At 44.0% G+C, this 13,119-nt stretch overlaps 3 protein-coding genes across 4 annotated transcripts in view; 2 read left to right on the forward strand and 1 right to left on the reverse strand.

Annotated features, from left to right (window-relative positions):
- GM2A (ganglioside GM2 activator) overlaps nt 1-13,119 on the forward strand; it is a 109,512-nt gene that overhangs the window by 58,964 nt on the left and 37,429 nt on the right. The gene's annotated exons all lie outside the window — the stretch shown is intronic.
- The window catches only part of SLC36A1 (solute carrier family 36 member 1), a 230,218-nt gene that overhangs the window by 33,070 nt on the left and 184,029 nt on the right, over nt 1-13,119 (forward strand). The gene's annotated exons all lie outside the window — the stretch shown is intronic.
- The window catches only part of SLC36A2 (solute carrier family 36 member 2), a 78,828-nt gene continuing 69,973 nt past the window's right edge, over nt 4,265-13,119 (reverse strand). Inside the window, exons 11-12 of the mRNA XM_032158421.2 lie at nt 11,136-11,305; nt 4,265-6,386 (exon numbers count right to left, since the gene is read on the reverse strand). Coding sequence (XP_032014312.1) covers nt 6,115-6,386; nt 11,136-11,305 — 442 coding nt within the window. The 3' untranslated portion in view covers nt 4,265-6,114. The remainder of the gene's footprint in view (nt 6,387-11,135; nt 11,306-13,119) is intronic.

A 13,119-nucleotide genomic window follows, 5' to 3' on the forward strand; every position in this document is an offset into this window, starting at 1 on the left:
ATTGGAGCTCTATGGTGTTTTTTGTTTGTTTGTTTGTTTGTTTTTGTTTTTTTCTCTCTTGCTGCTTTTAGGATACTTTATACTTGATCTTCGGGAGTTTGATTATTAAATGCCTTAAGGTAGTCTTGTTTAGGTTAAATCTGCTTGGTGTTCTATAAACTTCTTGTACTTGGATATTGATAACTTTCTCTAGGTTTAGGAAGCTCTCTATTATCCTTTTGAATAAACTTTCTACCCCTCTTTCTCTACTTCCTCTTTAAGGCTAGTAACTTAGATTTACCTTTTTGAGGCTGTTTCCTAGATCCTGTAGGTGTGCTTCATTATTTTTTGTCCCTTTTTTTTGGTCTCCTCTGACTGTATATTTTCAAACAGCCTATCTTTAAGCTAACTAATTCTTTCTTCTGGTGGATCGATTCTATTATTAAAAGACTCTGATGCATTCTTCAGTATGGCAATGGAATTTTTCAGCTCCAGAATTTCTGATTGATTCTTTTTCATGATTTCAATATCTGTGTTAAATTTATCTGATGAATTCCTTCTCTATGTTATCTTGAATTTCTATGAGTTTCCTCAAAACAACTATTTTCAATCCTCTGACTGAAAGTTCACATATCTCTGTATCTCCAGGATTGGTCCCTGGTGCCTTATTTAGTTCATTTGGTGAGGTCATGTTTTCATGGATGGTGTTGATGCTAGTAAATGCTGTTCAGCTTCTGGGCATTGAAGAGTTAGGTATTTTTTTGCAGTCTTCACTGTCTGGACTTGTTTGTATCCATCATTCTTGGGAAGGCTTCCCAGATATTTGAAAGGGCTTGGGTGTTGTGATCTAAGTTGTATCTGCTTCAGGGCACAACCCAAGCCCAGCAACACTGTGGTTGTTGCAGACTGACAGAGGTACCATCTTGATTGTCTTGGACAAGATCTGGGAGAATTCTCTCTGGATTACCAGATAGAGACTCTTGTTCTCTTCCCTTACTTTCTCCGAGAGTCTCTCTCTTTGTCTATTCTGAGCCACATGAAGCTGGGGGTGGAGTGATACAAGCACCCTTGTGACCACCATCACTATGACTGCACTGGGTCAGACCCGAAGCCAGCATAGCACTGGGTCTTGCTCAAGGCCTCCTGTAACCACTCCCTGGCTACTGCTTGTGTTCGCTCAAGGTCCTGGGGCTCTATAATCAGCAGGTGGCAAGCCATTCAGGTCTGTATTTTTCCTTTTAATGTGGAGAGTTCCCCCAGGCCCTATGCGGGTCCAGAGGTGCCATCTGTCTGACAGCCAGGGACTAGAATCAAAAACCTAAGAAGTTTACCTGATGTTCTGTTGTACTGTGGCTGAGCTGGCACTCGAACCACAAGACACAGTCCTTTTCACTCTTCCCTCCCCTTTCTAAAGGTAGGGGAGCCTCACCCTATGGCCACTGACACCTCAGGCCCACAGGGAGTAATGCCAGACTACTGCCAATGTTCTCTTAAGTCCTGAGGGCTCTTCAGTCAGCTTTTGGTGCATGCTGCCTGGCCTGGGACTCACCCTTCAAGGCAGTGGGCTACCCTCTGGCCCAGGACAGGTCCAGAAATGCCATCCAAGAGCCAAGTCCTGGAATTGGGGACCCCAAGAGCCTACTTGGTGCTCTACCCCTGTGGCTGAGCTGGTAACTAAAGTCAGCAGGTCTCAGAGTCTCACCCAAGGCCCTTGATGTAGTATCTGGGTATCACTGGTGTTTAATCAGGGCCCAAGGGCTCTTCAGTGAGCAGGTGATGAATGCTGTCAGGACTGGGTCCTTTCCTTCAAGGCAGCGGGCCTTCAAGGCCCAGGGTATGTCTAGAAATGCCCAGGAGCTAAGGCCTGGAAAGGCAGCGTCATGACTCTGATCCATGCCCTATTCTTATGTGGCTGAGTTGGTATCTAAGATGTAAGACAAAGTCCTCCCCACTATTCCCTCTCCTCACCTCAAGCAAAAGGAAGGGGTCTCTTCTGGAGCCACAAGCTGTGCATCTTGTTTGTTAGGAGAGGGGTGATGCCAAGCACTCCCTTAGTCACTCCAACTGGTGTCTCAGTATGTCTCCTGCTCCCCTAGTCCACTGTCTCTGGGACCAATTCAGTACTAGGAGTCTCCTAGGAGTTGTAGTCCTTGTAGCCTAGACTGCCTTTCAAGTTTATTTAAAGCCCCAGAGCACTTTAGCCCATGGTGGTAAGGCTTATGGGAACTAGAGTTCTGACCTCTGGGATCAGTGATTCCCCTCTGGCTAGGGCTGGTTTAAATGCTCCCTCTGTGGACGGGTGTCAGCTGAGTTTGGTCTGGTTTTCCTTTCTGCTGTAACAAGGGCAGCACCTAGTCAATGCCTCACAATTACTGGGTTCTCCCTTCCCCAGAGCCCAGAGATACTCTGGGCACCATAGGCCCCTGCTGGGGGTGGGGGAGGGGTGGCGTGGTTGATTCAAGACTGTTTTTTCTTTTACCTCTTTAGTGCCTCTTTCAGCCATACGAAGTTAAAACCAGGTACTGTGAGTGCCCACGTTTTTTGGTTCTTATGAAGGTGCTTTTTTTGTGTACATAATTGTTAAATTGGTGTCCTTGCAGCGGGGGTTGGGGGACAGGACAGATCAGTGGAGCTTTCTACCATCTTGCTCTACCTCCTCCCTATTTTACTTTTTGATAACCACTATTCAATGGCCTCCCTTGGGCCCTACAATGCAATGAGGAGCTTTGATGCACAAATGTTTGCATCCTGGATCCATCCTTCACTATACGTTTGATCTTTAACAAGTTATTTAATGTCTCTGAGCCTGTTTCCTTATCTGAAAATGGAGACAATGACAGTGTAAACATCACAGGGTCATTGTAAGGATTAAATGAGATAATCTCATGTAAAATCCTTAGTAAGCACTCAGTGAAGGAAAGGAGGAAGGATTTTCTATGTTCCTTGACTCACTAGCAAGCTCCAGAAGTTAAATAAATAGTAAGTTAAATGAGGGGAAGAAAGTCGTGTGTGTGTGCATATGTGTGTATTAAAAAATCAGTTCCAAACCACTTAAGAAATTTTAATATCACCACCACTCAGACATAAAGCTAACATGTAGTAGTCTTTAGTGTTGCCAATAATTACTAACGAGTCTCCCTAGCTTGATTTTGTTGGTTATATCAATGTTGCTAAATTTAGTTTTTCTTTCCAAGATTTAACTTTAGCCAGCTTGGTCTGAGTAATAAAATTAACCCTATCATATTACACAGTAGGGGCTTATCTTTAGAGAATGAGTGTAAACTTTTCTTAATAACAGACAAGATAACTTTAAACTTCAAGGATGGGTGGGGTGATTGATAGTGGAGCAGAGTGGGAGAGAAATATTTCCAGAGAGGATGATCACATTGCCAACACTCAGAATGGATCATTGGAAGTCCTTTGGGTTTGCTGATGAAACAGAGAGCTCAGGGTGGAAATGACAACCCATCCTCTGGCAAAGTGCACTGTGGACCCCTGCACAGGCTATGAGTGTCCTATTGCCCAACAGGGACTCTGTAGGCTATGGGATCTGGGTGTGGACCACCAGCCTTTCCTCCATCTGAGTGGACTTGTGCTCATGAAGTATCTTCTGGAAATCCAGCAGATAGAAAGTAACATACAGAAAGAGCAGACCAGGACGTGGGAATTGGGGAGCACAGGGAAGATGAAGAATGAAAATAAGCAGGACAGGGCTTTTTCATATGTTCTCTTAACACCGAGGCTGGAACAGGCATAGATCATTCCCATAAACCACAGGGAGTTGGATGAGAAACTCTCCTCTCCCGACCTTTTGAGACTATAGATCTTAAACATCTATTTAGTTATCTACGTGCATCTTCTCAATTTTAGTAATTCTGCGGGGAGGGGAGAGAGCAGTCACCACCAGAAAGATGGAGGCGATGTCTCAGGTTGGCTTGCCTCTGGCTGCCAGCCAAGATCAGACACAAGCATAGGTGCTGTAATGTCCAGGCAGCAGGAGAGAGTGGAAGGAGGTTCAGGCTCAGTCGTAGAAGATTCAAGTTCTACTCAAAGCCCAGCTCAAATGATACCACCTGTGGAAAGTCTTCCTTGGTACTCCAGAGCAGGTAGTGTCCTTTGCCCTTAGATGGACATTTGATGGTATTTTCTTAGTTGATTACCTGTTACTCTTCCCCAATGGACAGTAGACTGGCTGCTTGAGAGCAGGGATTCTTTTCTCATTAATCAGTGTATCCTTTTTAGAATGATTTATCAGTTATCTTTTGCTGCATAAAACTTCCCACTCTTTATGTATTAAAATTACAAACATCTTTATTATTTATCACAGTTCTGTGGATTATCTGTACAATTCTTATGGTCTGTGTCAGCCTGACTGGGGTTGGATATAGTCTAGGATGGCTTTACTCATGTGTCTGGAAGTTGGCAGCTGGTTGATCTGCGGACAGGGCTCAACTGGGATGATTCATTTGTGTTCCACATGGTCTCTGATCCTCCGGTAGGCTAGCCCAGGATGCTTTACTTGGAGGTCTCAACTCCATTGAGCAGCAAGTGATGTAAGTCCTGATGCATAGGTTATTACCAAACCTCTGACTGCATCACATTTACTAATGTCCCATTGGCCAAAGCAAGTTACAAGGCCAAGATCAAGTTTAAAGGGGAGAGGCCGGGAGTGGTGGCTCACACTTGTAATCTCAGCACTTTGGGAGGCCGAGGCAGGCGGATCACCTGAGGTCAGGAGTTTGAGACCAGCCTGGCCAGCATGGTAAAACCCCATCTTTACGAAAAATACAAAAATTAGCAGGGCATAGTGGCAGGCGCCTGTAATCCTAGCTACTTGGGAGGCTAAGGCAGAAGAATCGCTTGAACCCGGGAGGTGGAGGTTGCAGTGAGCTGAGATCGTGCCATTGCACTCCAGCCTGGGCAACAGAGTGAGACTCCATCTCAAACAAACAAACAAAAACAAAACAAAACAAAAAAACCCACAAACAAACAAAAAAATTTAAGGGATACAGATATAGACTTCATCTTTTCATAGGAGCAGGTGCAAAGTCACATTATCAAGAGGAATTTATGGTCATTTTTGCAATATTCTACAAAATCTTCTTTGGCACACAGTAGGTAATCAAGAATGCATGTTGCAAGAATTAAGAGGTAAAGTCTATTCAAATAATATTCATGTTCACCCCTCATCCCTCCCCACTGGCATATCTACTTCCATGCCTCCTATTCATTGTTGGGATCTTTGAGTTGGGAGAAAATGTTATCTAATGGTTTGAAATGTTTGTTACCCCTCATTTAATATGCATGGCTCCTTTCTATCCGAGAGTTTCACACTGGTCATCTTGGCCCTACCCATCTCAACACTGGAGCCGTGCACAACTTTCTGGCTTGTGGATTATGTACCCACCCTTAACGTTTGCTTTTTGAACAGACCCAGAAACGGGAAAACCGGTTGTCTGCCAAAACGTGGACAGTCTTAGCTGGCTGCACCTCCTTCAGCCAGTTGCTGCCACTTGGGGCCCTCTGGTGGCTTCTTCTTGCATAGCTCCACTCTAGGTGTGAAATTCACTGTGTGAATTACCATAAGCTTGGATAGAGTCCAGAGCCGTCCAAGGGAAAGCTCACAATGTAGTGGAATGCCAGAGGTATGAAAAGAAGAAATAATAAACAAAACAAAATTTAAAAAAATTACCATTTAGAACTTGTAGCTTTCTTGTTTCACCATGACTTGGCCCAGAGAAAAGGCAAAGCAGTGACATAAAGATAATGCATATAAAAGAGATCCCGTCAGGCGCGGTGGCTCACGCCTGTAATCCCAGCATTTTGGGAGGCCGAGGTGGGTGGATCACCTGAGGTCGGGAGTTTGAGACCAGCCTGACCAACATGGAGAAACCCCGTCTCTACTAAAAATACAAAATTAGCCAGGCGTGCTGGCCCATGCCTGTAATCCCAGCTACTCAGGAGGCTGAGGCAGGAGAATCGCTTGAACCCAGGAGGCAGAAGTTGTGGTGAGCTGAGATCGTGTCATTGCACTCCAGCCTGGGCAACAAGACAGAAACTCCGTCTCAAAAAAAAAAAAAAAGAGATCCATATCATTAAATGTTGGGTGCTGGTGGGCAAGGAGCAGTGCCAGGCTCACCGAACAAAAGTGGTGGAGTTGGAAAAGGGGTGAGAGTCTCCTGACTTGAGCAGCTCATCCAGGGCCTGGTAGGTCCCCACCACAAAGCCCACGAAGCCCAGGATGCTGATCAGGGCGTCCTTGAAGATGGTGAGGGGGCTCATGCCCTCTGAGTAGAAGGTGGTGACCTCCAGGAGCGGTGGGATGATGAGGGCCAGGGCGGAGCCACTCACAGAGCCCACCAGGGAGATGACCAGGTCCAGGCGGGGGATGAGGATGGCCAGGAGGCCTGCAGGGAGAGGATAGGGGAGAGATGGAGTATTCCAGGCTTAGCCAAGCTTTGAAAGTTTGTTCTTAAAGTCCTCTTCTTGGCCAGGCACAGTGGCTCACACCTGTAATCCCAGCACTTTGGGAGGCCGAGATGGGTGGATCACTGAAGGTTGGGAGTTCAAGACTAGCCTGTCCAACACAGTGAAATCTCATCTGTACTAAAAATACAAAAATCAGCCGGGTGTGGTAGTGGGCGCCTATAATCTCAGCTACTCGGGAGGCTGAGGCAGGAGAATCGCTTGAACCTGGGAGGTGGAGGTTGCAGTGAGCCAAGATCGTGCCACTGCACTCCAGCCTGGGTGACAAAGTGAGGTCCTGTCTCATTAAAAAAAAAAAAAGAAAAAAAATCCTCTTCTTAAAAAATAAACTAGTTGTTTCTCAGAAATTCAATTACAGAAAGAAAAGTTGAAAGTCCTCCAATATCCCTAATCATATTCCCTAGAAGTTACACATTAAAAATTCAGCCAGGCATAGTGGTACATTCCTATAGCCCCAGCTATTCGGGAGGCTGAGGCGGGAGGATCCGAGAGTTCAAGGACAGCCTGGGTAACACAGTGAGACCCCATCTCAAAACAACACAATAACAAAATTTGGTGAGTCTCTGTCTAATTGTATTCATTCATATTGTTCATTCATATTGTTAGGAGGAAATGTATTCATTCAAAAACTTTTCCCCTGTCAACTTAGGGTCAGTGGTTGGGGGCCTGTGAATTTAACTGACAATAGGTAAGATTAACAAGAGAAAAGACAAAGTGTATGTATAAGCTCCAGAGCCTTGAGATGAATTGGCTTCCAGAACAGCCAAAGATACCCACTTAATAAGGGGAAAAGGAGGGAGGAGAAAGGGCTTTTATGGAAGAACAAATGGAAGATATGACAGTTTCAGATAAAATTTGTTAAACAGTTAGTAATTCCCATGATAATGCTAAGTCTCTTTTCTGGCTCTAAACTTCCCAGAGAAGGGATTTATGGCAGCTGTATTTTCCAGGAGGTCCTGCTTACATCAGCAAAAGGAGAATAGATAAAGTTTCTTCCTGCAGCTTCTTTTTGTTCAGACGTTTTTAGCTTAAAATAATCTTTATGCTACCGAGGTGCATTTTGGATCCTTACATATCTAACAAAACTTAAGCTCTTACTTAATAAATAACACTAAATAACATTGCTGGGAACCATTCAAGCGGTTTGGAATATATCAATGTACAAACTGTCAATGTTTGTAGTATCAAAATTTGTTTCAATGTACAAATTTTTTAGAAGTCTTCCCTTTTTTTAAATGCCTAGCATTTTAATAAATAAAAATAATATAAATAAATAAAATAATTTTTAAAATGCCTAGCATTTTAATAAATAATTAACATGAGTATAAGAACCTCTTACTTGCAAACAATTAGAATATGCAATCATTTATAGTACAAAGAGATCTTCAGTTGGAAGAAAATCCACAAGGTGTCTTTAAAGAAGTGTCTTCTCCAGGTTTTATACACATGTCAGAAAACACCTAACAAAGAAACACGAAAAGCTAAAAATTTTGAAATTATATTTTTTTTAGCAGGACGTTTTACAGACCTGGGCTTTTACATTTTTTATTATATTTGATGAAAAATGTTCCTGGTCACCAATAAATCCCAGGAGCCTTGAGCAGGCCTCCTTTGGAGGAGTGTGGTAGAACAGAACAGGTCTGGAAGGCAGAAGTCTGGTTCATTCTTGTATGGCCTTGCCCAAGTCCCACCCCTTCCTCAGCTTGTTTCCTCAGCTGCAAAATGGAGATGAAGGCTACTATCCTTTTAGGTGTTGTGATTCATTCTGCATACAACATAAAAGTCTTCAATGAGATTTTTCATGTAAAGCATTCAGAAAAGTTATCTTGCTATTACTCCAAGTTATTTACTCATACATGCTAATTGACAATGCATGAAGAAGTGTAGTGTAGGCTTAAGGGATTGTTATCTTTATACTGTGGGGCAAATTCCTTGATCTGTCTGGAATATCTAAGATACTGGATGGTTCCTGCCTTCAAGGTCAAATTGAGAACGAATCACTTCAAAAGAAGAAAATCAGTGTCAAATAAATGCTGTGGGCTGGCCTAGAAAAGTGAAAATCAGCAGCCACCTCAGCCAGTCTCAGGGGATCCAGCAGCTGCTGCAGGCCAAGACGCAGCCACTGAGAAGTGTGAGCAAAAACATAGAGGCTGAAGCAGGCCAAGGAAGCAGCTGAGGCTGAAACTGAACAGCACCGCCTGCAGAGGGAGAAAGAGTTCAAGACCAAGGAAGCTGCAGCCCTGGAATCTCACAGCAGCCGTGGCACTGAAGTGGCGCAGGAGGGTCAGAAGAGGACCAGCCTCCAGAACTATTTCCAGCAGAACAGGGGTGAAGGCTTGGCTAGCCTCTTGGCTTTTGTCTGTGACACCTGGACAGAAATCCATGAAAACTGCTGCATAAATGAAGAAGAGTGGGAGAAAGAAGCGCCTGTACCACGGATTGGCATTTTAGATGCCCTCGAGGAATATGAAGCTCGAGTTATATTCTTATGAAAAGGCATTAAATGATTTCTGTATATTATATAGCAAGTCCCTTCACTTCTTAGAGAATATAAAATCTAGCTTCTTTGTATAGACTTAGAACTTATATATAGATTTTCTTTTTACATCTTATTTTGTAGAAATGTAATGGGTATATGTCATGTTTTCCCATGCCTTTTAGCTGAAGTAACATATATATCAATGTATGAATGTTGACTTTTTCTTTCTTTTATCTAGTAAAAAATAGTCCTTTGGAGAAAGAAAGAGATTAATATATTTTTTTTCCCTGTAGTGCTTTCTTGAATGTCAGGATTCTAACTATGAAAAAGTAGTAAATAGTTATTTGTAATCTGTGTGAAGCAGCAGCCACCCTTAAATTAGTCCATTCCTGCTAATGGTTAGAATGAATACTAGCATAACTGTTTGGGCTGCTTTTAGTTTCTCTTAATCAAAATTACTAGATGGTAGAATTCAAGAACTTGTTACATGTTATTACTTGGTGTACTGATAATTATCTAAAAGTAACACTTTGTTATGCAAAAAAAAAAAAGAATTTCCTAAATGTCCATGGACAGATGAATGGATACAGAAAATGTGGTTTGTACATACAGTGGAATACAATTTGGCCTTAAAAAGAAGACACTTTTGCAATTACAATCAAAAGGCATCTTAGGGATAGCTGGGCCACCTCTACTCTATACAGGAATCTCTAGCCATCTCCTTCGGCCTCTGGTGGAGTACTTGCAGAAAGAGGTACTCCGGGTCATGGGGGCTGCTGTGAGCCAGGGAGTGGGAATGACCTCAGCCAATAGGCAAGCACAGGACCGTCCAGGGGCCAAGGAGCCCCAGCTGATTGTTGCCGATGGGGAATGTGATCCCAGGCTTGCCCAATCATTTTATAGTAGCCCCACCAAAAAATTTTAAAAATCTGCATTTTTATGGAAGATTGCCCACATTTTAAATGTTGGCCCACTTTATACAACATTGTGAGGTTCAAACAACACCTGTTGCCAAATTAGAGTCCCATTTTTCAATGTCTGCCCTGGAGGTGAAGGGCACTGGCTCTAGACTTACATGACTTGAATTCAAATCCTACCTCTGATACTTTCTGGCCAATTATTAATCACTCACTGCCGCAGTTTTCTCTTTCATAAAGTAGGGTTTATCATAGTTCTACCTCATGAGAATTGCTGTGAGGACTGAATAAAATATTATGAAATCTAGACTAGAAAGAGATGAACACAGTGCCTGGCACGCAGTAAGTGTTCAATGCATGTCAGTTCTTATGATTTATTTATTCATTTATTTATTAATATATTTATTTGAGACAGGGGCTGACTCTGTTGCCCAGGCTGGAGTGCAGTGGTTCAATCTCAGCTCACTGCAGCCTCAGCCTCCTGGGCTCAAGCAATCCTCCCACCCTAGCCTCCCAAGTAGCTGGGACTACAGACATGGGGCACCCATGCCTGGCTATTTTCTTTTCTTTTTTGTTTTTTTTTATAGAGATGGGGTTTCACCATGTTGTCCAGGCTAGTCTCAAAACTCCTGAACTCAAGCAATCTGCCTGCTTTGGCCTCTCAAAGTGCTGGGATCACAGGCATGTGCCAGAGTGCCCAGCAAGTTCTTACAATTATTGTTTGATAAGCTGTGTCAATCCCTTAGGCTGAACACCAACAAATCTGTCTAATTAGGTATATGTAAGAATGGGGTTGTCCCTGAGGCTTAGATGAGCGAATACTTGTAAAGCTTTAGAATGGTCCCTGGAATATAGTAAGTGCTCAGTAAATGCTGATTGTCATGACTGCCCTCTACCATCTGGCTGATTCTTTTTTTTTTTTTTTGAGATGAGTCTTGCTCTGTTGCCCAGGCTGGAGTGCAGTGGCACGATCTCGGCTCACTGCAACCTCTGCCCTACATGTTCAAGTGCTTCTCTTGCCTTGGTCTCTCGAGTAGCTGGGATTACAGGCACGTGCCACCATGCCTGGCTAATTGTTGTAGTTTTAGTAGAGACAGGGTTTCACCATTTTGGCCAGGCTTGTCTGGAATTCCCGACCTCAGGTGATCCACCCGCCTCGGCCTCCCAAAGTGCCAGGATTACAGGTGTGAGCCAACGCATCCGGCCCATCTGGCTGATTCTTGATAGCCCTCAGAAAAGATCAGCAGGAACACTGCACTCTCCTTTCTACTCACATGTCAGGCAGACCATGACGAGGCGAATGGACAGATCCAGAGGCAGCGCCCAGCGTGTTGACACCCGGGAGATGGCAAAGGGGGTGATGATTTCTGCAGGGACGTAGAACTGCAGGGCATAGGTGCACAGGATGCCGGCAATGTAGAGAAGCTTGACAGACTGGTACAGCCTGCAAGACAAACCACAGAGCTGCTCTCCACGGCCACTGTGTTCTGACACTGGCCTCCTTGGAACATTAACCTCTGACCTTGGGACGATGACTTGGGCTTTTGTTTCCCTTTCTGAAAATGACTGAGAGGGACCTTCTAAGAATCAAGAGGGAGTCACAGCAGAGCATGCAGTGAAAATAGTGGGGTTCTGGATTACGTGGAGACAATAGAAAGGATCATTTCTAAATGAAATAAAAACCACCTTGAGCTTGGGTATGTATTGCACCTTCGCAAATCGCTACCATCTGATGCTCAATCTTATGTTTTAGAAAAGAGAGGCTCAGGCCAGATACTTTGCCCAGGGAGACACAGATGATAAGTGGCTAAGACCCAAAGCCCTGGATCTAAAAGACTCTAGTCCTTTGTGATCAGTCCTTAGGGATTATCTGGATTCCCCAAAGCTCTAGGCACATAACTGTTGCCTCTAGTTGAGAGAAGTGCAGAATCTCAAATCCCTGGAGGAAGAGATAGTTTATAAATAGGGGCTGTGTGGAAGTTAGGGGGAGTCAGGGTGGACTATAAGGAGAAACAGGGTGACTTGCCAGCCTCAAGCTAGGGGCAGAGAGTGTGTGAGGCTTCAAGGGATATTGAGTTCTATCTAAATTTTTTTCTATTTGATCTATTGAGATGTGACTATTTTCCTTCAGTCCACTAATGTGGTAGATGCATTTCCATGTTTAATAAATGTGTGTGTGACACTGGGTAGAGTGGCTCACGCCTGTCAATCCCAGCACTTTGGGAGGCCGAGTGGGGTGGATCACCTGAGGTCAGGAGTTTGAGACCAGTCTGGCCAACATGGTAAAACCCTACCACTACCAAAAATACAAAAATTACCCAGGTGTGGTGGTGCACACCTGTAATCCCAGCTACTCGGGAGGCTGAGGCAGGAGAATTGCTTGAACCCGGGAGGTAGAGGTTGCAGTGAGCCAAGATCGCACCACTGCATTCTAGCCTGGGCGACAGAGTGAGACCCTGTCTCAAAAATAAATAGATAAATAAATAAATAAGTGTGTGTGTGTTTAGCCCATTAGCCCACTCCTTAAAAAGGCTAACTTCCACATTTCTGTGTTTCTTGCTCACACTAGTCCTGCTGCCTGGGCATCCTCTTTACTCCATTTCCATCTGTTCAAACCCCTCCAAGTTTTTGAAATTCCCCTCTTCTGAGCAGGTACCACAGACAGATGCTTGTAGACCCAGCTCAACTTAATCCTCATGACAACTCCAGTTTATAAATGAGGCAATTGAGGTTCAGAGAGGTGAAGTAAATCATCCACCACCACAAGCTAGTAGGCAGTGCAACTGGGACTTGGACTCAGGTGTACCAGAATGGTCCATGTTTGGATTGAGTTAACCTGCCGGACAATGAGTTTCCCTGTTGTCTCCTTCTGATGCGCTTTCTTTCCTTGTAGATCCCTAAGGCCTGTTGGCTACTCTGGAGAGCTTCTTTTTCTATGTTATAGTTTGTGTACATACACTATCTGTTCCTCCCCCATTCCCACCGAATCAGGAGTCGGCGAAGATAGTGAACCTCCAAGGTCATAGTCTACTTACATCTGTGCTGCTTGGCATCTGCTTATAATTGGCATGCAGTAAATGATTGATGAGTGGCATTATCATGTTGGGAAAGGAGCCACATTTATGCAAATTAGGGCTCCAAGTGAGTGTGACTGTCCGCTTGAGAAGACCGAAATGTCCTGTAATTAATGACATGACCTGGTGTGGGAGAAAATCTTGCACAATGGGATGTGGGTTCATGTGTCTGTTCAATATGGCA

The sequence above is a fragment of the Hylobates moloch genome, unplaced genomic scaffold (genome assembly GCF_009828535.3).
Source record: "Hylobates moloch isolate HMO894 unplaced genomic scaffold, HMol_V3 SCAFFOLD_6, whole genome shotgun sequence".
Classification (NCBI taxonomy): Eukaryota; Metazoa; Chordata; class Mammalia; order Primates; family Hylobatidae; genus Hylobates; species Hylobates moloch.